The sequence below is a fragment of the Trichosurus vulpecula genome, chromosome 1 (assembly GCF_011100635.1).
Source record: "Trichosurus vulpecula isolate mTriVul1 chromosome 1, mTriVul1.pri, whole genome shotgun sequence".
NCBI classification, from domain to species: Eukaryota; Metazoa; Chordata; class Mammalia; order Diprotodontia; family Phalangeridae; genus Trichosurus; species Trichosurus vulpecula.
The window spans coordinates 227,619,172-227,644,624 of record NC_050573.1 but is presented as its reverse complement, the minus strand read 5'-3'; the positions used below and the strand labels follow the sequence as shown (position 1 = coordinate 227,644,624).

At 37.3% G+C, this 25,453-nt stretch overlaps 1 protein-coding gene across 2 annotated transcripts in view; it reads right to left on the bottom strand.

Annotated features, from left to right (window-relative positions):
- Positions 1 to 25,453, bottom strand: part of PIEZO2 (piezo type mechanosensitive ion channel component 2) — a 539,671-nt gene that overhangs the window by 210,286 nt on the left and 303,932 nt on the right. For both annotated transcript variants that reach the window (XM_036741022.1, XM_036741023.1), the window contains exon 5: positions 3,522 to 3,684. In XM_036741022.1, the coding sequence (XP_036596917.1) occupies positions 3,522 to 3,684 (163 nt within the window). The remainder of the gene's footprint in view (positions 1 to 3,521; positions 3,685 to 25,453) is intronic.

Sequence of the window (25,453 nt, the reverse complement as noted above, 5' to 3'; positions counted from 1 at the left end):
TGAGGCTGAACAGCCTATGCTGTTTTAGCATTTGAGGGAAAATTGTGATAAATGCTTTATCTGAATGGCACAGTTCAGAGCTCCAAGTAGTCTTCCTATGCGAGAAGAGGTCACTCACAGAGATTCAGTTAGATTCAGAGCTTCAGTGGGTTGATGAAAACTTTTATGATTGCTTCCTTCATCGTAAAAAATCTTTTTCAAAGTGGCCTAACAAGGTTTGACTTGAAAAGCAAATTAGCAAGTATTGTTGACAGTTTTCTGTGGAAGATTGCATCTTTATAGTTACATAACTCAATGAGTAGTAAAAGGAATATAACAGTTGATCCCATTGTATCAGCTGTTTATAAAATAGTATTTGATTAGTGAGAGCCAAATAAAGGAGGAAAGGAGAAAGGGGAAGGGAATAAGCATTTAATAAGTGCAAGTACCTTACAAGTATCATCTCATTTGATTCTCACAAGCACCGTGGGAAATAGGTACTACTATTACCTCCATTTTACAATTGAGGAACCCCAGACAGACTAAGGTTAAGTGACTTGTCCAGGGTCACACAGAGAGATTTGAACTTAGGTTGACTCCAGGTTCTACATTCTATTCAACATATTACCTGGCTGCCCCAAAAGAAAGTCCTACACTTTTCTCTAAGAAAGTATGCATATGTTTATATTGTACAGAATCCTTGATAAATGCACTATAGATTCACACATAGATTAATAACATCCTCTCAGTAGCCAAATCAAGTGAGACTGGTAACTGGGAGAAGTTCTATAGTTATTGAATAATTGTAAACTCCTTTCAGATCCTGTGAGCATAAAACTCCTTTTATTTAGATACTCAAAGTTTGCTCAAATGGACCCAGCTGTTCAATTTCTTCTGGGTCATCCCAGAATGCTCCCAATCTTTGGCACTCATAGAAGTCTTAGTATGTAGGTCAGTGGTAGAGAGAAGGGGAATGGATGACAGATGTAACTCAGTTCCACGATGAGGAGGCAGAATTCAAGTAACAAGATCCTGAGGAGGCTATAGAGCCTACATACTTCACTACATTATCCATCTCTATCACGTTTTCAAGAGGGATATCTGCCAATACATTCTTTGGCATTTTACTACAAAGGTGCAACTTCACTTAATTATGCCCTTAAATAAGTTTCAGTTGGTTGGCTGGGTTAAAAAAAATGGACCTGATTTTTCTGAATCTTTTATGTTCTGAAAATCTAGTCGCAATGGAGAATGAAATCTGGCTTTATTTCAGCAAAAATCTGGGCATACGCCAACTGCCTGACTTGGAGGAATTTTTGAATCCCTGGGAAATGCACCAATCTTCATAAGTTTCAGATGGAAATATATATGGATTGAACAAATTACTTCCCATTAGAAATAAATGGGCCTTAAAGTTGGCATAGTCCTAAATAGATTTGCTCATAAATGTCTGAAAAGCGTGGGGACAGCCATTATAGATTATATTTCATTTTAAACCCTAAGAACAGAAAAGCAGTAAAGATCCATCCAGTGTATTTGCATTTGGCCCTTCAGGTGACTTGTCAGCCTCACACACACACAGAGACAATTGCCTTTTACTCTGCTGATGCTTTCACTTTGGAGAAGAGCTGCTAGCTCAACAATATAACTTTGCTAGACAAATGTTGAAATTAAAATAAAAACAAATGTATTTGTTTTCTATCCACAGACCATCGGGTCCCCATCTCTAGCCTTATCAAAATAATTTCTTTTTTTTTCATGAAGGGAAAGTCTACCTTAATTTTCTTTTCAGTGTAATTGGCTTAGAAATGTCCCTAATAAGAATTGCATACATTGCTTCATCCTTTAAGTTATTCGGTTTTCAATAAATGTTTACTAAATACATACTATGTGCTATGCAATTGGTCCATGGAAATCTATTTTTAAATTGAAAAAGGTGGCTAAGTCTCATCTGTGGGTACACATGATGCAACAGTGGAAAGATGGGTAAGCACTGTGATTTTTGAATCCATCTTCTCAACATTATTTTTTGGTGCATAATTAAGAGAATATACTGCTTTGGTCCACAGTGTGTGATTATGCACACACACACACACACATATACACTCACATACACACATATATGAATATGTGTATGTATATGTATATATGACACGAAAGTGTCTTCCTCGAAAGCTAAGGAACATTTAGCACAATTAATATTTTACCCTCATGAAAATTTGCTCCTCTAACTAAAAAGAAAAGACCATGTCTTTGAAAACAACCCAGTCCCTGAATTTTCCCATACATTTCAGCAGCCCAGATCACTGGCACCTCTGTTCAAAGCAATTGGACCACCCCAGCCCACCTAGACCACCTAATTAGCTTACTTGACATTCCTTTCACTGTAGCTCTTGGCCCACACCTCAGACTATTTGCATATACTGACCACTCCTTAATCCCATCTAGATCCTTCCTTTCTGCATATAATCATCAGTCTCAACCCCCAATAAGTTGCAGTTTCCCTATTCTATTGGCTTCTATTGGTGGTACCTTACAATAAATCTTGTCATTTTTCCCTGGAAGAAGGTTTGAGTGAGTGAATTTATTCCAGGTGGATGCTGCCCTGTACATTTTGGGGTTCTCAGCAACCCTAAATTGCATCATAGCCCTGATTCATATGCCCCAACTCCTGTCATATTTAATTGCATTGCAAACTTTTGTGGCTCTAAGGCAATACAAAATATACAACTCTAAACTGATCTCCTACTTCTATTTTACACACACACACACACACACACACACACACACACACACACTTACATACATATATGTGTAAATGTAAAATCTTATAATTCATATGATAATAGGTCATGACAATTAATCTTTTAAAGTTATGCAGTCACTCAAATGTTTATATTATGCTGTACTTGTCTTTAGGCGTTCCCTAAAGCCCTGTAATAACAAAGCATTTATAGGTTATCTCACCAAATATCAAGAAGCTTTTCCTATAGCTCCTAACATCTACTGTGTTCGACTACAAGGTTGAGAAACAAAATTAAGAGCTCTAAATAATGAAATTAATACTTACCCCTTTAAAGTATCAGGTAATCAAGCAACTCCTAATGAAGCAATATAAGTTTCCATGAGTCGTTTAGTTCTTTCCCAGTCTTTGTATTTTCCCAATAAATTTTCTTCTTTAGACAAATGTATAAATGCTAACTTCCCTAAGCAACTGCGTGATTTAAACCTGACCAGAACATGCTGAGGTCATATATCCCTACTTCTAAGTATAATGGACACAAAACTGGAGTGTCTATGTCCTAAGTGAAATTTCATTTTTCTTAGTAAATGCTCTATATTTTCCTAATCCTATACAAACATTAGATTTTATAATGTCTAAGAGCTCCAGGTCAATTTGGTTAAAATACTATATTTGATATATTTCAAACAAAAATTTTAGATCACATTTGATAAAGATGTCTACATATTCTCCCAATTTCACAAAAGTTTCATTTTTAAAAATCAGGAAAGGTGAAAAGAAACACATAAAGGAAGAATACCATTTCTTCATTTTCAAACTGCATGTTGTACTGGGCTGCATCTTCTGGCATTGGCTTCTGTACAATATTTCTGCAAACGAGCCATGTGGTCAAGCTAGCAATGAACATTCCGATATCTGGCACAAATACTCTGATCCCATTGCCAGCATCTGCTCCCTTCAAGCTACAGAAAAAGGGAAAAAAGTAATGAGAGGGAAATTAGTTGTTTTAATGTTTCTTTGGTAGACTATCTTAAAATGTGAAAAAATGTGATCATCATAAAGTCAAGTAGTTAGAAACCTGGAAATAAAACAATTGCCCATCATTAGGCATCTAGATGGTGTGTACATAGATCTCTATTCTTGAAGCCAGAATGACCAGAGTTCAAATCCAACTCAGACACTTACTAGTTGTATGAGCATGGGCAAGTTACTTAAGCACTGTCTGCCTCAGTTTCCTTTTCTGTAAAATGATAATGATAATAATAGCACCTACCTCACAGGATTGTTGTGAGGATCAAATGAGATATTTGTAAAGTACTTAGAACAGTTCTTGGTATATAGTAGATGCTTAATAAATGCTTATTCCCTTCCCCACCCTTAACACATAGATTGGCACAATTATCTGATGTTTTACTTTTCAAGCTCTGTGACATCAGCAAATTTGGCAAGAAAGTCAACTATGCCATCATCTAAGTCATTAAGACCAATCTTTGGGGCACTCTACTAGAAATCTCCTTCCAAAATGATATTATCCCATTAATGATTCCTCTGTATGTCCATCCATTCCATGAGTTCCAAATCTGCCTAACAATGTAGCTATCTAGCACATTTTTCTCCATTTTGTCCACAATCATAAAATGAGAGACTACGGGAGCAGCTAGGTGGTGCAGTGAGTAGAGCACTATCTCTGGAGTCAGGAGGACCTGAGTTCAAATGCGGCCTCAGACACTTGACAGAGTTACTAGCTGTGTGAACTTGGGCAAGTCACTTAATCCCAATTGCCCTGCCTTCCCCTCTGCAAAAAGAGAGAGAGAGAGAGAGAGAGAGAGAGAGAGAGAGAGAGAGAGAGAGAGAGAGACTATGTTAAATTCCTTACTGGAAAATTTAATCTTCAATTGCTAATTTAAATAAAATAATATCTGATTAAAAAGAAGCATCTCCAAATCAAATCAATAAAGATTGGAACTTGAGGTTAATGGTTCTTGCCTCTATCCCCAGAAAATGAATTGTAGATGAAAAAAGGAAAAGCAGGGAGAAAGTTCAGGTACAAAAATATATGTTATTATAAGTCACCAGAAAAAAAATCCATTATTAAAATGTTATCATTACTCCAATGTCATACCATTCAGAAGCATTCTTTCTCTGGAATGTTAAAACATAGTTTACAGAACAATTTAACAACAGCACTTTCTGGATCTGTGAGTGCAAAGTAATGTGCAGAATGAAAAAAAAAGGGGGATGATAAAGATAAAAAGGAATTGAAAGTAGAATTTTTTTAAAAAAAATACGTATTTTGAATGAACTAGTCAACAGAATGATCAGGAAAGAAATAGTTAAAACTAGTAGAAAGTTAGGAAACAAAAGGAAGTGAGGGAGGAGAAAGAAGTACATGAAGGAGCCTAAAGGTCATCTCAGTGCTGAATATAGAAGCATTCACACTGGGTAAATGGAATAATAAAGTATGCCAAATTAAGGCACATTCTGTCCAATTTCCTAGCTTCAGCCTACCTTTCCGGGTTTATTACACATTATTCTTCATGTATTCTATGTTCTAGATAAATAGCCCCATTTGCTGTTTCCCATGCAGGCTATTCTTCCCTTTAGGTGCTTTTGCACAGATCATTCCTCATGCCTGGAATGTCCTCCCTCTTCATCTCCACCTCATGGATTGCTTAGCTTCCTTTAAGGTTCATTTCAAGTATACCTTTTACAACAACCAAATCCCACAACTACGCATTTATATCATGTGCACACATACACATGCAGTAATCTACACAGACATACATATGTATACATGTTGTATTACAAGTTATTCCCTCCCAATAGAATGTAAGGGAAGAGAGTAAAGTTTCATTGTCTGTCTTTGCATCACTAGCATCTAGCACAGTCCTTGGCACATAGTAGGCACTTAATAAATGCTTTTTGACTAATGGAGATACCTCCAAAGGCATAAATAAATTTCTTAAATAAAAGGAAATAATAGCTAGGGAAAAAGAGTCCAGAATATATTTGTATGGTAATAGTTTCTAAATGATCATGTTAGACTTAGGAAAGAGATCAAGGAATAATTGTAACTGTTTCCTAAAGGCAAAGACTAATAAACTCCTGTGGCCGTAAGTGCATCCTCCAAATTCATCAGGAATGATGATCAAAATGATTACAAACAAAGGAGAAATATTCCCGCACCTTTATATAACAACAATGCTGCCTCCATAATTGCAATGCCATTTATAATTTTTATTGCTGCACCTTAAGAAATAACAGTGATCTATGAAACAGTGGGGGTGGGGGAAATCCAAATAGAAAGAATGAAACAAGCCCTATTCTCCAGGAGTAATGGAGGAAAATAACAAGTACAAAAATACATATATAGAGTATAAACATGAAGACACAAATAGTGATAACAATCAATCAATAAACATTTATTAAGCACCTACTGTTGTGTCAGGGACTATATTAGGTAGTTAAATGCAAGACAGTTTGACAGGAAAAGAGGGAGACTAAAAAGACCTTAAGATTTATTTCAGCTCTAACATTTTATCATTCATTCATGCCTGACTCTTGGTGATCCCTTTTAGGGTTTTCTTGGCAAAGATACTGCAATGCTTTGCTGTTTCTTTCTCCAGCTCATTTTACAGATGAGGAAACTGAGGCAAACAAGGTTAAGTGACTTATCCAGAGTCAAGCTAGCTTAATAAATGTCTTAAGCTGGACTTGAACTTGGAAGATGAGTCTTTCTGATTTCAGGACTGACACTCTATTTGCTCCAACTCTGATGTCTATTATATCTATTATACACACGTGTACCACTAAGGGAAAACTACTTTTAATATTCAAGTCATGGTGAAATTAATTGGTTCAGAATTAGATCATCTCTCCCAGCAGTGTGTGGTGAGCTGACTTGTTTAAACACCTATTAAAGCCTTAGTCTTTATTACATAAAATCCTAAGTAGCAGGACTTGATTCTCATTTTTTTTTCAGCTCACGTTCAACACATTAGTGTCTGGATTTATGAGATTCCTTCTCTTTTAAAATCAAAATCAGTTGTTAAATGTTTCCCATCCCTTCATCATCCTTTCCATTTGGAACAAGCCACTCTTCCTCATCGTACCCCCAGCTGGCTTTTTACTTTTCCCATGTAAGAGCTGCAACAGGTCTATTAAGGAAAACCCCACAATCTTTGCTTTGTTGGAATGATATCCTTGAACTATAGGGTGAGGTATGAAGAAAGTGGGAGGAATTAATGATTTGAGATACTTCCTCCTGGGCATATTTACAGACTGTAACCCATAATAATGATAATCATACTACTAATGTTCATATTGAGAGAAATTAATATTATATCATTACATTAATTACTTATGATCCACCCTTTTTCCTTCTGTTTTCTGTAAAGACCCAATTTCTGTTAAGGTCAGCCAGTCTCTGAAGGGCATGAGTGATTAATGAGATTGCTCCTAGTTCTCAAGACACATGCTCCTCAATTTTGGGCAGGCCTCCACCCAACTAGCAGATCTAATTTCTGTTAAATAGAATCCAGTGTGGGTGAGCCCTTATCCTGAGGGAACGAACCCCTGTCCTTACTCTCTTCCATTAGAGTTCAGGGTGATCCAGCTCATAAGGAAAAAAACCAGCCAGAGAGGTCCATATGGAAATGGATTTGCCTGCCCAGACTGCTGGAGGCTTCTGAGTATAACCATAATGACAATCTTCTTCAGTCTTTGACAACTTTGTTTTGTAAACTGCAAAAGGCAAATAAAAGAAACAGCGCTGGTTTTCACTAGAACTAAAACAAATTCTACTATCAATCAATCTGTGTGTGTGCGTACTGAAACACATCTATAGAGCTCTACACAATTCTTCCTTGTCATGCAAGTGGAATGAACTTTTCCAATTCCCATCTCCATTGATGAATTGAGATAAAATATTGGTTCCACAACCAAAGATACTAGACCACAAATCCTAAGAGACCTAGTTCACTTCACAACCTGGTTTTTTCATTCTTAATTTTAGAGGAAGAATTTTTTTTACTCATTCTCTGATGCCCAGTCAATTACAGACTGTCTCCATTCACTGTCTCCAGTTCAGTCTGTGTAATATCCAAACTGTCTGCCTATGCAATATTTAAATGACAATATAATGATATCTGCCAAAGGCCTCTTTTCTCAGTGGTTTCATAAAATTGGAAAGGGAGGAAGACTAAATTATTCACACTGAAATTTTGAATGAGTTATGAACTAAGCTAAGCAACTTGTAATGAGACGGAATAACGTGAAAGTCCACTGGTACACTCTCCCACACAAAACTCCAAGAAATATGCAAAATATACCTGAGCACTTCAATATTGATGGTAGAAATATTGAAAAGCATGTGTTGTTAATATGGTTTATGACAGACTAGTTCAGATGAAAACAATAATGAATTGGGTTTATCTTGTAACAGTCAGTGTCTTTAGAAAAGTGTCTATGGTGGGGCAGAGCCAAGATGGCAGCTGGAAAGCAGGGACTTGCGGGAGCTCCCCACCAAGTCCCTTCAAAAACCTATAAAAAATGGCTCTGAACAAATTCTAGAACTGCAGAATCCACAAAATAGCAGAGGGAAGCAGGGCTCCAGCCCAGGACAGCCTGCATGGTCACTGGGTGATGTCTATCACACACAGAGCTGGGAGCAGGGCCCATCATGGGCCACACGGACCAATCAGACCAGGGGCCAGGCAGAACAGGCCCTAGCGCCCTGAATCAGTGAGCTGTGGCAGTTACTAGACTTCTCAACCCACAAACACCAAAGACAACAGAGAGGAACTGCAGAACCCACGAAGCAGCAGAGGGAAGCAGGGCTCCAGCCCAGGACAGCCTGGATGATCGCTGGGTGAGGTCTATTGCGCACGGAGCTGGGAGCGGAGGCCAGTGGAGCCCAGCATGGGTGGCAGCAGGACCAACCAGACCAGGAGCTGGGCGGAAGAGGCCCTAGCACCCTGAATCAGTGAGCTGTGGCAGTTACCAGACCTCTCAACCCACGAACACCAAAGACAACAGACAAGGTTACTGGGAAAAGCTGCAGGGAGTGCGGTTGGGCCACCACCCTGGGGGCAGCAGAGGTGGTACAGCTACAGAACTACAGGTGCAGTTGCTTCTGGCCCCAGGCCCACCTGGTGGGAGGAATTAAGTGGCCAGATCAGAGCAGGAGTGCAGAGCCTGCTTAAGATCTGAGTCAGGTCCGGGTTGGTGGTTCCTGGGGAAGGAGGAGTGCTGGTGTGGCAGAGTTGGCTGTATAGAAATAGCTCTGAAAACAAGGGCACATCCTCTAAAGCTTGGAACAAAGTACTCTTTACTCTACAAGCAGTGATACCACGACGAAAAACTCAAGGGTCAAGTAAGTTGGCTGGGAACATGGCCAGGCAGCGAAAACGTACCCAGATTCAGTCTCAGACTTTGGAATCTTTCTTTGGTGACAAAGAAGACCAAAACATACAGCAAGAAGAAGTCAACAAAGTCAAAGAGCCTACAACAAAAGCCTCCAAGAAAAACATGAACTGGTCTCAGGCCACGGAAGAGCTCAAAAAAGATTTGGAAAAGCAAGTTAGAGAAGTAGAGGAAAAATTGGGAAGAGAAATGAGAAGGATGCAGGAAAACCATGAAAAACAAGTCAATGACTTGCTAAAGGAGACTCCCAAAAATATGGAAAAAAATTCTGAAGAAAACAACACCTTAAAAAATAGACTAACTCAAATGGCAAAAGAGCTTCAAAAAGCCAATGAGGAGAAGAATGCCTTGAAAGGCAGAATTAGCCAAATGGAAAGGGAGGTCCAAAAGACCACTGAAGAAAATACTACCCTAAAAATTAGATTGGAGCAAGTGGAAGCTAGTGACTTGATGAGAAATCAAGATATTATAAAACAGAACCAAATTAATGAAAAAGTGGAAGACAATGTGGAAAATCTCATTGGAAACACCACTGACCTGGAAAATAGATCCAGGAAAGATAATTTAAAAAATTATTGGACTACCTGAAAGCCATGATCAAAAAAAGAGCCTAGATATCATCTTTCAAGAATTTATCAAGAGAACTGACCTGATATTCTAGAGTCAGAGGGTAAAACAGAAATTGAAAGAATCCACAAATTGCCTCCTCAAATAAATCCCAAAAAGAAAACTCCTAGGAATATTATTGCCAAATTCCAGAGCTCCCAGATGAAGGACAAAATACTGCAAGCGGCCAGAAAGAAAAAATTTGAGTATTGTGGAAACACAATCAGAATAATACAAGATCTAGCAGCTTCTACCTTAAGGGACCAAAGTCTTGGAATACGATATTCTGGAGGTCAATGGAGCTATGATTAAAACCAAGAATGACCTACCCAGCAAAACTGAGTATCATGCTCCAAGGGAAAATATGGATTTTCAATAAAATAGAGGACTTTCAAGCTTTCTCAGTGAAAAGACCAGAGCTGAATAGAGAATTTGACTGTCAAACACAGGAATCAAGAGGAGCATGAAAAGGTAAACAAGAAAAAGAAATCACAAGAGACTTACTAAAGTTGAACTGTTTTGTTTACATTCCTACATGGAAAGTTGATGTGTGTGATTCATGAGACCTCAGTATTAGGATAGCTGAAGGGATTATGCATATATATATGTGTGTGTGTGTGTGTGTGTGTGTGTGTGTGTGTATGTGTGTGTATGTATATATATGTGTGTGTGTATGTATATATGTATGTGTATATGTATATAGACAGAGGACATAGGGTGAGTTGAATATGAAGGGAGATATCTAAAAAATAAAATCAAATTGAGGGATGAGAGAGGAATATATTGAGAGAGGGAGAAAGGGAGAGATAGAATGGGGTAAATTATCTCACATAAAAGTGGCAAGCAAAAGCAGTTCTGTTGGAAGGGAAGAGAGGTCAGGTAAGGGGGAATGAGTGAATCTTGCTCTCATTGGATTTGACCTGACGAGGGAATACCATACACACTCAATTGGGTATCTTACCCCACAGGAAAGAAGGAAGAAGAAGATAAAAAAGGGGGGATGATAGAAGGGAGGGCTAACTGGGGAATGGGGCAACCAGAATATATGCCATCTTGGAGTGGGCGGGAGGGTAGAAATGGGGAGAAAATTTGTAATTTAAACTCTTGTGAAAATCAATGCTGAAAACTAAATATATTAAATAAATTAAAAAAAGAAAAGTGTCTATCATTGTTTAAGACAGTCTTTTTAAGAGTAAAAATTATAACTATCTTGAGGTATATAGTTATTATCATCTATAAAAAAAGATATGGATAAGAAGCTGAGGAATCTTCACCCAGTTTTAAACTCTATTTCTTATTTTCCTCTTTCCTTTGAGAGGGAAGAAAGTCTTCCCATTCCTGTCAACTTTCCTTACTGCAAATTAGAACACACTCATTTTACTATAGATGTAGTAGGCTAAATGGTAACCATACCAGATTGGAGAGTCTGTCTTTACTCAGTACAAGTGAAGGTTAATTTGAGGAGTTCATTTCTATTTGAAAAATTGGAGGAATGAATCTTGCAGTATAGTATTAAGATTCCCCCCAGCCCCTCTTCCCTTCCAAATTCTGCTATGACTGTTGAGGCCCCCATCATTTTATTATTGTTATGTAAATTTGCACCATATCTGGAATCAAGTGACTTGAATTCAAATCCTGGCTCCATTAGCATTTGCCCTTGTGTGCCCTTGAGAAAAATCACTTAACTTTTCTGGCTCAAAATCTTGTGATTATCAGGGAGGGCTGGACTTCATGATCTCTAAGTATTCTTTTTAGCTCTAGGAAACCAACACCATCTGTCTCTACCACCTTTCCTTGTCTAATATATGCACCCTGTGTTTGCAAAGATAAATTCCTCTAGCCCTATACACCAGAGCATGTTGCTGCCTGCTATTTGGGGTCCTCAAGTGATTTATTCATGAAAAGGGAGAAACCACTATCACAACAAAAATATGAAACAGAAAGCCACAGCTTTAGGCACACATCCTGAAACACTAGAGACCTCAACAGCCATACTGCCTGGCTAACCACATTAAAACAAAGCCCGCTTCACATTCTCTAGCTATGGAGCCACTGGGATCTGATGGAGGTGGGGTCATGCCAAGAGCAACATGGAAAAAAGAAACCTTGGTCCTTGAGCAATGCTGATAATAAAATATGACATATCAGACGTTGACTCCTACTTTAATTCCTGCATTAAATGGCATGAGAAAAGTGAACTAAAATTAATTTAGCTGAAAAGAAAATAAGGATAGGTAGCAGGAACAGAGTCACATATAAAGACACTGAACAAATGCTGGGCTATATGAACTATTATTCACCCCAAAAATGTGAGAGGCTTCGGGAGAATCACAAGTTGCTGAATTGTAATCACCTTCTAAATGAACATCAAGGTCAATACTGCCTGAAGGAATGCTGGGGATAGTGGTATAGTATGATGTTTCTTTTTGTGGAAATAAACATGAAGATCAGTTAAAGGAAGTGGGGATTTTTAGTCTGGAGAAGAGAAAACAGGGGACACGATAGCTATCTTCAAGCATTTGGAGGGTCATCATGTGGAAAGGGGATTGGACTCATTCAGTTTGGCTCCAAAAGCTAGAGATTGGAGCAAGAGATGGAAGGTACAGAGAGGAAGATTTAGGGTCAATGTAAAGAAAAAAAATTTCCTCACAATTGCAACTGCCTTAAGAGATAGTGAGTTTCTTATCATTGGTGGGTATCATGCCATGTCTGGATGACCAGTGGTTCGGAATATTGTAAAGGAAACTCCTGTTGGAGTATAGGTTCAATTAGATGCTCTCTGAGGCACCTTCCAGCTTTGAGATTTTGTGTGAATATGTTGTCCAAATCAATCTTTCTGAGCCATATTACATAAGGGATAAAATAGTGAAAACTCTAGGTTTAAAACAGGACAATAAAATGGTAGAAAAGCCCTTTGCAACTTAGAAAAGTGCAAAACTTGGGCAAGAGGCAGCTTGATCTGGTTGCTTCAGATTCTAAGATTTATAGATTTGATAGTTTTTTTAATGGTTGCTGTAAAATTCCTAATCATTCCTGATTATCATTCCTCTCTAGTTCTAAAAATGTGAAGAAATGAAGAATCTATAGCTCAAAGAATAAGGAGAGAAGTGCCCACTTGAAGCAGTCCCCATGCATGTTATACATTTGGTCACTTTAATGGACTAAAATAAATTTCCAACTATGCTTCCCACCCAGCTTCACTCCTTCAGACTACTTCATCCTGCCCACTTCCTTACATCCTATCCCAGATGGGTATTTGCCCCTTCCCTCAGCATTCCTCCATTAAATTGAAAACTACTTGGGGGCAGGGTCTTCCTTCCTTCCTGTCTTCCTTCCTTCCTTCTTCCATCATTCCTTCTTTCCTTCCTGCCTCCCTCCCTTCCATCCCCCCTCCTTCCCCACCTTCCTTCCTCTCTTCTTTCTTTCTGTACAAAAGTGCCTGGCACTTAGTAAACACTTAAGAAATGCTTATTTATTTAGTGACTGACTTTAGGAATACTATTATTAATTATTTTTGATGATTCAGTAAGTGACCATTTTGATAGTAGCTTGATTGGTAAAACAATATTGAGTAAACATTATTGAGAGAAGAACCTAGAACCATATTAATCTGAACTATTATTGCCTCTTCCATGGGAGTAGTGTTGTGATATGTTTTGAGAGTAAGTAGAAATTTAACTTTAATGAGCTGCTTTGGGGCCTTGGGTTAACCCCTTCAGTGGTTTTGATTTCTGAACTAGGAGTTACATACAAGATCTTTTTGGAAACTTGGGGAATTACATTACTTAAGGGAAGTGGGGGAAACATTAAATTGAATAGTTTAGAGTCATCAAATTGAATTCACTGAATAAGACTCTCTTTTTGAAGGACTTTCTCTTGTGACACCCATAAGCTTTGAAAAGTATGCCAGTTTAATGAGAAACAATAGAGAATGAGAAGGGAGATGATTCTACTGTCTTAAAGCCTCAATGACCAACTCCTATGGGACTTCCTATGGTTATCTCCTGTTCTTTGGAAAATTAACAGAAACAAAGTAATCTTTGGGTTCTTGGCTTTGTCTGTAACAATATTACAGACAAAAATAAATCTTGAGCATCATAGAATGCATCACAAAATACATCTCTGAGCTCTCAGTTGTAGAATGCAAACTATTTTTGCAGGTGTTGTTAAACATAAATAGAAGAGCCAAAAAACAATTGACTTTGTGGAAACTGTGCATCTTAGGTAACCATAGGTTGGACGTAAGTGGACAAATTGGAGGTCCATTTGATAAGAGGAGAAACTAGAAATCTACTCTTTACTAACCTGGCAACTTGGTATCCTACGCTGCTTGCTCTCCATGGACCCAATTGCTTCCACTTGGGATATGAAATTTCGCATGGGGAAAAGTGCCACATGTAACTCTGTTATCCAAGGGGGTAAAACATTTGCCTTATATAATTTGTCATCATGTATTCCTGCCACACTTGTACCATTCTGAAAATGTTCATATTCAGCAACAGTGTCTAAATTGGTTCTAGAAGCTTATTCAAAAGCTTAGACTTAATTTACTACTACTAGTTATGAATTTTGACACTTGTAAAACGGGCTATTAAAAAGATTGTGAAATTCTTAGCACTAGATACAGCAAGATTCTGTTGTCAAAAAGTCAATCTTACCCCCACCCCCTCTCTCAGAGATTTCTTACTATAAAGCAGGGGTTCTTACCTTAGGGTCTATATGAATGGGAAAATACATCCTTATTTTCACTAACCTCTAACTGAAATTTAGTATTACCTTCAATTATAATATAGGCCATAAACTATTACTCTAAAAAGTGGTCCATACATTCCACCAGATTGTCAAAAATGGTCTATGACACACACAAAAAATTAAGACCCCGCCCCTCCTTAAAGTCATGTAAATTGGTGATTAGTGAATTTTGCCTGTTAAGAGAGCTTTCCAAAAGGTGCCAGGCTATTTCACTTGGCACATTATCTATTCAGGACATTTAAATGTCTAATGGAAAAATATTTTAACTGGCTCAGTGTCAGTTAGACATAGTCATTCTTGGATAGGCTATGTACTTTACAGGGTACAGATGTGAGCATCCACCAGTGGGGGAAGTGAAAACCACGTAAGGCCTTGCTTTTTAACTCATCTTCAAAAGGGGAGCAAGTTGGGATATATAAAGTTAAATATTGATTTGGCTAGGCAGAAAATCCCCTCTTTTTTCATTAGAATTCAAAGAAATTATTTGTCAAGTAGAATGTGAACCTAAAACCTTTAACCAATCAATTTTTTTTTGTAGAGACATTCCTTAAAGGTAAGAAGTTCTGGCCCACAAAAGAGAGGGCACATTTTATGGAAATGAATATAAAATTCTGCCTTAACCCGAAAATAAATTATATTTGCTCATTTAGGGTTTTATTTTTGAATGACATTTGAATATGACCTGGATTCACCTTCTCTTTAACAGCTAGAGAAATAACTATGAAATGAAAAATAAAGTGGCTCTCTACTGAAGAGTGTCATGTACTATCAGGCTAGATTTCTTGGCTCCAATTTTGACCAAAAATTGATGATTTATAAAAAGGGAGAATGATCAAAAGAAAGAAAAAAATTCGGAGTGACATCAAGAATAAATCAATCACACAAAGAAAAGTATACCTACAAATATTGGCCACTTTTCAAAATTAAAAAAAAATCAGCTAAAAGGGTTAAAAAAGTGCTCTCTAAAATGTCAGCATTAGGGGGAAATGAAAAACCCTAACAATCTTAAAACACTTTACTGAAGTAGCTTGACAGAAACTATTTTATTGGCTTCTCCTCCCTGGGGATTTCCTTAACAGAAAAATTTATGGCAAGGATAAAATTAACAATACAGAATTCAGAGGAAGCATTTTCTTCTGTGAATTATTTTGATTGAAATCTTGGGAAAACATCATGTTTTAATATGGTATGGTATGTTAAAAAACACTGCATAAGGAATTATGGACATGTTATTGGGAAACATTCATCGAAACACACAAAAGGAACCTGAAAGGGCCTGGAGGCATGGTGTGTGTGTGTGTTGATGTAAATGGGGGATATGCTCTGAGCTGAGCTTCCTCCTTATGTGGAGGTTTTGGAGTTCATGGCTCTACCATTCAATCAGAGGGCAAAAGGTAGTGAGGAGGTGGAGGCTAATGGGATCCCAAGGCTGATGAGATCTTGCAGTTTATGCCAATAATGAGCTTCCTGGGGAACAGTGGAGAAGGGAGAGAAATCTAGGAGTAGTACTGTTTATGTATGTATGTATGTATGTATCTATCAAAAGCTTTCTATTCCCCCATCTCACTATTCTTATTCACAAACATTTGCTCCAGCTACTCATTCTTGTTTCTATTCCTTTGGTTAACATTTTCTACCACTTTCCTAAAAAGTTCTATTTGTCAATCAAAATCCAACCCACCTTTGAAGGTCTAGGTAAAGTCTTTCCTCTGGCTCTAGGTCTACGATCCTATGACCTTGTGATCACTCCACTCTTCATGGATCTCCCTCTTTTCTGACCTCCATTAACACTTTCTTTAAAACTCAGTTTGATGGTAGTGTAGTAGAAATAGAAATAACCTGGGAGTCAGAAGACCTACATTTGAATCCAGTTTTTTAATGCCAACTAATTTTGTCCTAAGGACCATCTGATCTTACGTATCTATTCATAGTTAGCTCCTCTCTTTCTTTTTCATATATTGACTGAAATTTAGAAATACAAAGGTCTTTAGCAGCCATATGGTCCAACTCAAACTTATGCTTTCTTTCTCTTTTCCTCTCTGTTTCTCAGGATTTTTTCAATAAAAGGAGAGAAATCAATAGCATTACTTTCTTTGTGTCTTTGCAGAATCTGGTTGTACACAGAAAAGTTAGTAAGATAGTAAGTATGTGGGAACTACTACCCACTTATCATGGTCTTAAACTAGTACATTATGACAGGGTGTGTCATTTGGCCCAGAGGAATCTGTTACATTAGTAATTTTTATATTTGACTAGCCATGCTAGGTCTGGTATGTTTAGCTGATGGACTCATGGACTTTATCTTCTTGAAGGTCAATTAGTTTTTCATGGAGATAAAAGTTTTCCTTCATAGTTTTCATAGAGATAAAAGGTTTCCTTTCTGTAAACTATGCCCATAATCTTAGCCAGTTGTTTTGCAATTAAGGGAGCAGGGAAGTATATGGAAAGCTTGGTTCAAATTATTCAGCATTCCAGAAAAAATTCTAGATATACATCCTAGAGATGATCAGTTAGTGGAGTAGTACGGCATTATTATTACTTTGTATGTCAGCCCAGCACCTTCTCCTTCAAGAAGGTTAAAAATAGTTTTCTCATGATACTTATTTAACTATTTAAGCTGGATTTTCTGATTCCTAGTTGTGTGTACGATTCACCATACTATGTTATCTCATTCTATTAGTGTTTGAATGTATAAATTATTAGCAAATCTATTTAAATCACATTCAGTCTAATGAGAAATTAGATTACCTGCGCAGATTTCCAAAGAAATATATTCCACTAGTCAGATCAGACTACAGAGAAGTGTGCAAACCCAAACATTTCTCATGATGACCGACTAAAAACAATTTTCTCTCTGTTTATGGCAAGCAGATCAATAAATAGCATGTGGTATATGCCATTTGAAGCTGTTACTCATCTCAGAAGCTTCTCTGACTTACCTAATTCAATGTTCATACTTTTTTATCCTGTTGATTTACTAAATGATCAGAATTTTCCATTAGCAAAGAGAAATGCATCCTCCCACATCTTCACTGCTTATATGATGCCAGGTCAGATGGGAAATATGTTCAGGATAAGTTAACTACCTGTTTTCTGATCCATTTCGTAACACGAAAAACTTACATGCCTCAATCATTCTACTCGTTATTCATGATATTGACAAATTTTAGGAAGAGCAAGACTCCAAAATGGAAAGCTAATCAGGCAAAGATAAAAGAGATATTTGTATTCTATACTTTTTAGTTTTCCTTTTACAGAGAAAAAAAAAGCCCAACATCTTTATTTGCTCACTGGTTCTCATTTTTAGTGAGATTTCTACAGGAGGAAATCATAAGATCAAAGTGAAAATGTAAACCTAACTAGCCCAGTTTTGATTCAGGAACACATTTTTGCCACTCTGGTTTCAAAAATCCAAGCTCTCAAAGCTTGTTGTTCAGTCATTTTCAGACATATCTGACTCTTTGTGACTCCATTTGATGTTTTCTTAAGAAAGAAACTAAAGTGGTTTGCTATTTCCTTCTCCAGCTCATTTTACAGATGGGGAAAATGAGGCAAACAGGGGTAAGTGACTTGCCCAGGGTCACTGAGATAATAAATGTCTAAGGCCAGATTCAAACTCAGGGAGACAAGTCTTCCTGACTCCAGGTCTGGCACTCTACCGATTATACCACATAAGAGTTATTAAATATTATTTATGATTAAGTTAAGAATCCCTTATAAGAAAAGCCAACTTATCCTAGGAACATTTGAAAATAGCAATGAATACTTCAATTTCTATTTTACCCTCTGACTCTAGAATATCAGGGCAATTCTCCTTGATAATTTCTTGAAAGATGATATCTAGGCTCTTTTTTTGATCATGGCTTTCAGGTAGTCCAATAATTTTTAAATTATCTCTCCTGGATCTATTTTCCAGGTCAGTGGTTTTTCCAATGAGATATTTTACATTGTCTTCCATTTTTTCATTCCTTTGGTTCTGTTTTATAATATCTTGATTTCTCATCAAGTCACTAGCTTCCACTTGCTCCAATATAATTTTTAGGGTAGTATTTTCTTCAGTGGTCTTTTGGACCTCCCTTTCCATTTGGCTAATTCTGCCTTTCAAGGCATTCTTCTCCTCATTGGCTTTTTGAAGCTCTTTTGCCATTTGAGTTAGTCTATTTTTTAAGGTGTTGTTTTCTTCAGTGTATTTTTCAGCATTTTTGGGGGTCTCCTTTAGCAAGTCATTGACTTGTTTTTCATGGTTTTCTCGCATCTTTCTCATTTCTCTTCCCAATTTTTCCTCTACTTCTCTAACTTGCTTTTCCAAATCCTTTTTGAGCTCTTCCATGGCCTGAGACCAGTTCATGTTTTCCTTGGAGGCTTTTGTTGTAGGCTCTTTGACTTTGTTGACTTCTTCTGGCTATATGTTTTGGTCTTCTTTGTCACCAAAGTATGATTCCAAAGTTTGAGACTGAATCTGGGTGCGTTTTCACTGCCTGGCCATATTCCCAACCAACTAACTTGACCCTTGAGTTTTTCAGCGGGGTATGATTGCTTGTAGACTAAAGAGTTCTATGTTCCAAGCTTGTGGGTTTGCGCCAGGTCTAACACACCAGCACTACTCCTTCCCCAAGAACCCCCAACCCAGACTGGACATAGATCTTCAGGAGGCTCTGCATTCCTGCTCTGATCTGCCACTTAATTCCTCCCACCAGGTGGGCCTGGGGCCAGAAGCAACTGCAGCTGTAGTTCTGTAGTCATCCTGCCTCCGCTACCCCCAGGGCAGTAGCCGAACTGCGAACTCGTTCCACTCCTGCAGCTTTTCCCAGTAACCTTGTCTGTTGTCTTTGGTGTTTGTGGGTTGAAAAGTCTGGTAACTGCTGCAGCTCACTGACGCAGGGCGCTAGGGCATGCTCTGCCCAGCTCCTGGTCTGGTTGGTCCACGCCGCCCATGCTGGGCTCTGCTCCGCTCCACTCCCAGCTCCTCCGCTCCCAGCTCTGTGGGGGATAGACCTCACCCAGAGACCATCCAGGCTGTCCTGGGCTGAAGCCCTGCTTCCCTCTGTTCTTTTGTGGGTTCTGCAGTTCTAGAATTGGTTCAGAGCCATTTTTATAGGTTTTTGGAGGGACTCGGCGGGGAGCTTACACTAGTCCCTGCTTTTCAGCCACCATCTTGGCTCTGCCCCACCAAGGTATGATATATTATCTCTCTTTATAGTTTGAGTTTTCTGGGCAAGTCCCCCAAATGAAGTTCATTCCCTCCAGATACTTTGCTTGCTGTTAGGGAAAACTGCCATTAGGAAGAGTTGACTGGTACAATGCAGTAGACAGAATACCTAAGTCATACCCTCAGAGAGATTCTCAGTCATGTGACTTTAAACTAATCATTCACATTTTGAAACCAGTTTTCTCTTCTATAAAATGAATGAATTGGACTAGATGATCTTTAATACCTTTTCTTGTCTTACTATTCCATGATCTTAATTATATCTTGATTGTGTTCTTACCATTTGAACACTTTCTCTAAATCTCATTGTTATCTCCCTGTGCTTTAAATAACCTTGATTCAATTCCCATCCTTTAACAAAATTAACTTACTTGGGATTTTCTTGGGATCAGGAATTATCAATATATATTTATGCCCTAATACCTCAGTTGAAATTCAATTTTAAAAAAATCATTAGGCACTTACTATACTCAGAGCACAAGTTTAGATGGGTCAGTGCCTGACCTTTTTGTATAAAAAACCATAACAAATATTTTTTTTTCTTTGTTGGATACTACTTTAGCCTTTGTTCGTTACTCTAGAGAAATGACTGTTTTCAAACTAATCAGAAAAAAGACTTTATTTTGCATTCCTAATACCTTAAATGCTCATAATACCTATATCTTCTTTTTTTATACTACACGTAGAAAATAAAAAAGGGAAGTGGAAAAAACAAACCACCAACAACCCTGTACATCTGGACTACTGGCTAGCGTGAAACTTGTGATATTCTTTTTCCAATTAGAAAAGTTTTATAGGCAACTGTTTCTCTTAATCTTTTTGCCTGTTTACAACTTGTGTTATTCCTAATATACAATGAAATGATCCCGTAGGAATCTTTATATCCACAGGATTAAGCAATAAATTGCCCTCTGACTCATACTACCTAAATGTGACAAAAACTAAACTTATAAGTGGAGGGTCCATATAAGCAAAACTTAAGATAGTAAACAGAGATATAAAGTGGTATTCCTATGCCATGTCACCCTGGGTGCTAGTACATCTTTCATTTATCCCAGATCAAGTCCATTCCAGACCATATGCATCTCTGAAAAAGAGTAGTAGAGGAAAAAAAAACAGAATTACCTTACTTGGTGATAGGGAGGTGAAGGAATACAGTCAGGGCCAAACCAACTAATCAGTGTTTTTGTGTGTGTGTGTGTGTGTGTGTGTGTGTGTGTGTGTGTGTGTGTATGTGTGTGTGAATTCACATTGCCATTTGACTGGTTGGTGTTTGGGGGTAGACAATAGCTACTGGCAAGAAACTCTATGTACTGCTCTTAACAACAGGAAGATAATGTGTACCAAACACAGGAAGACATTTAAAACAAAAAGAAAGAAAAGAAAATGAAAATGAACATCTGAAATGAATTCAGACATGGCCTCCATTCTAGCAATAGAAGTATTTAAACTACTTAACCTGTTTAATATCTTCATGAGGCCTTCTGTAACTATTAGTAACATCCTGGGACATATTAGAGACAAGAAAGAGGAAAGATTGTAAGAGGCTTCACTTTTCTAACACTTGCGTTTCATAAGCTTGTCTAATGCCCACTAAATGCCCACTTTATCTTAAAACATCTCAATAGTTACTCGTAGACCATTCTGATATAATTCATGTTTCTTTGCAGGCACAGATGCCTTTGTCCCTAGCCATAGCACTTAAAAGGCTGAACTATAGGAAGTAAATGCTCATAATTGGCTTTGAAAGGGCTGATTTCAGTCTTATTTTTTTAAGTTAATATGAGTAATAAGCAAGGCAAATGAGAAATATGGGCCCACCAGCTATGAATAAGTAAAGTATCTGCCTTTAAGCATATTTCTTGCTAATATTCCCTTTTATTGACTCAACACCCGTGTTTTACCTACAAATCAAACAGCATGACTTTGCTGTAGTCTATTCATCATGTTGTCCACACCAAGATTCGAAGTTTCTAAGTGCTACAGCTCATTTGTTTAGGTAACTAACAAAAACTAAAACTTTCATGCTGATACCTCTAATACCTCACAGGACAAGGTGCCAAGGTAACTAGAGTCAGCCAGCCAATTTCTAAACTCTGGAATGTGCTGTGCCCTATGGGATATGATCTTTGTCATACTTTTATCTAGAGACTGTTTATATTAATCATAATATTTTAGATTAAAGAGGGAAGAGGGGGGTTACAAATAAGATTTCTTTTTCTTCTAGCTAAGATGTTTAATGAAGAGTTAATTTTTTTCCAAGAAAAATCGGATATCACCAAATATTTTAGAAATGAGGTTATAATATTTGTGAAGAATAAGGCTAAGTTAATTGCTTTTCTAGTTGAGAACTTCAATCAGAGGGTCAAGAAGTAAATATAAATAATACTGGCTTTTGTAGTCTGAGTTTAAGCTATACAATCGGGTATCTACAAGACACTGAAACAGTCAGTCTGGTCAATTCACTGGGAGAAAATGGCCGATTTGAATATTTAGCATCATGAAGACAAACAAAACAAAAACAAAGGACAGACACAAAGTCAGTTATTAACCACTAGTCAGGGATGTGGGAGATGGGTTCATATTTCGAATAGCAGTAGAAGTAGATGATCTGAGGTCTCTAAGATTACTGAATATATATGTATAAATATGTGTGTATCTTTATAATACCTACATATACTTATTTATTTATTTATATAAAATCAGGTCCTGTTGTGTTTTTGTAATACTAAAAATATGACATTGCAGGCAGCACAGTATAGGGGAAAGCATGCTGAATTTGGAATCAGAGGATCTGGGTTTAAATTCCAGCTCCTCCCATTGCTACCTGTGTGTCAATGGTCAATGATATCACTTCTCTGAGTCTCAATTATCAAATGAGGTGCTTGGTTTAGTCTCAAATCCATGACCCTATGCAAGAGAACATTTGTAGAATCTTAGAGATGGAAGAGATATGTTTCAGCCCATTAAATAACTCTTCTGTTTACCATTTTGATACACATTATGTTTGTATAAATATATACATATATATGTGTGTGTGTATATTATATATGTCTGTGTGTATATGTGTACATACAATATTTTAACCATCTCTGGAATTATTGGTACTTCTGTCAGAATTAATTTTTCAACAAAATATTGGCAGGGATATTGAAAGGTCATCTAATATGCTTCCTTTCCTTCAAGCAGGAGTATACCAAACAATTCTAGAAAAAAAAGCAGGGCAAGATCATACTGAAACACTTCAGTTGCTGAAAGTGGAAAGTATATCTAAACTTTCATCATACGTAAAACAATTAATAAGATAGAAGCAACTTACTATATTAAACATATTAAAATCACATTTACTAAATATCTTCTAGTATACAATAATTATGTATATTACGCTACCAAAAGTATTCTTGAAGAATTTACTTATCAAAACAGTTATTACTGAGTCTAATTGGAAAACTATTATATTAGTGAGACAGAAGAGAAAAAGGAACACCAAACCTATACATAAGGTATCTTCATGGAAGATTGGTAAAGAGAGGAATAACTGAAACTTCTTGGTGAGGAATATACAGTCCAATCAAGGAATTGTCATTATGGCTAAGAGCAATTCTCAAGTGTGTATATGAACACTCTCAACTAAAGTCCTATTTGGTTGCCTCAATGTGATATGATTTCTTGTAGACCATTTCAATGGATCACCAGTACTATTAGGCCCAACCAAACTGGAAAGGTATCAAACAAGGTAATGTCCTTTGAAAACTAGTCAGATGAGTTCAGAAAGGCTCATTAGATGATAGATTTTGTGTGGTCACAAAAACTCATAAAACCATCTCTTAATTCACGGAGGGTCTATGATCTGCATCTTTGGAAAGTACACGCACATAGATAAAATTACAGATTGCTGAAGAACTGAAGTTAACTATTTGTAGAATTCTAATACATATGATTGCTACTCTACAATACATAATCTAAAATCAAAAATTATAAGAATATATATATATATATACACACAGACACACACACAGACACACACATATTTTACAGGTTAAATGAGAATGTGCAATATATGCATATTATAGAAGAAAGTGCATTTAAAGGGTGATGAGCAAAGAGAGAAATCAAATCCTTATTACTGAGAAAAGTGTAAAGAAAAGAAAAAATTCAAATTCTGTTCTCACCTTTTACTACTGTGAGCTTTATATTCCATGAAGAAAGAAAGAATTTGTTTGAATTGGTATGTAATAATTTTCAATGATGTTCTAGGTGTAAGAAAATAAATATAAACAAAAAAAGTATTAGAGGTGATATAGGTGGGTCAATAATGTGGAGAGAGTGAGAGATAAGAGATGAAAGGAAGGAAAAAAGAAAAGATGGAAACAAAGAAGGAAGAAAGGAAGAAAAAAACATTTATTTTCCAATCACTACACTAAATGGTACAAAGTTAAAGATACTTTCTGCCCTCAAGAAGGCTTTATTGAAAAAGGCGGGGCATAAATTACATTACTCTCCCCTCTTCCCTCCCCACCTACCCTCCCTAAGAAGGCAAGCAATTCAACATAGGCCACATGTATGTCATTATATAAAACCCTTCCACAATACTCATGTTATGAAAGACTAACTATATTTTGCTCCCTCCTATCCTGTCCCGCTTTATTCGATTTTCTCCCTTGACCCTTTCCCTTTTTGAAAGTGTTTGCTTTTGGATACCTCCTTCCCCTGTCTGCCCTCATTTCTATCATCCCCCCTTTTTTATCTGCCTCCTCCTTCTTTCCTGTGGGATAAGATACCCAACTGAGTGTGCATGTTATTCCCTCCTCAAGTCAAATCCAATGAGAGCAAGATTCACTCATTCCCCCTTACCTGACCCCTCTTCCCTTCCGACAGAACTGCTTTTTCTTTCCACTTTTATGTGAGATAATTTACCCCATTCTATCTCTCCCTTTCTCCCTCTCTCAATATATTCTTCTCTCATCCCTTAATTTGATTTTATTTTTTAGATATCATCTCTTCATATTCAACTCACCCTGTGCCCTCTGTCTATATATGTATGTATATTCCCTTCAGCTACCCTAATACTGAGGTCTCATGAATTATACACATCATCTTTCCATGTAAGAATGTAAACAAAACAGTTCAACTTTACTAAGTCACTTATGATTTCTCTTTTTTGTTTACCTCTCCATGCTTCTCTTGGTTCTTGTGTTTGAAAGTCAAATTTCCTATTCAGCTCTGGTCTTTCACTGAGAAAGCTTGAAAGTCCTCAATTTTATCAAAAATCCATATTTTGCCTTGGAGCATGATACTCAGTTTTTCTGGGTAGGTGATTCTTGGTTTTAATCCTAGCTCCATTGACCTCCAGAATATCATATTCCAAGCCCTTTGATTCCTTAATGTAGAAGCTGCTAGATCTTGTGTTATCCTGATTATGTTTCCACAATACTCAAATTGTTTCTTTCTGGCTGCTTGCAGTATTTTCTCCTTGATCTGGGAGCTCTGGAATTTGGTGACAATATTCCTAGGAGTTTTCTTTTTGGAATCTTTTTCAGGAGGCGATCTGTGGATTCTTTCGATTTCTATTTTACCCTCTGGCTCTAGAATATCAGGACAGTTCTCCTCAATAATTTCTTGAAAGATGCTATCTAGACTTTTTGTTTATCATGGCTTTCAGGTAGTCTTCTGGCTGTATGTTTTGGTCTTCTTTGTCACCAAAAAAAGATTCCAAAGTCTGAGTCTGAATCTGAGACCGT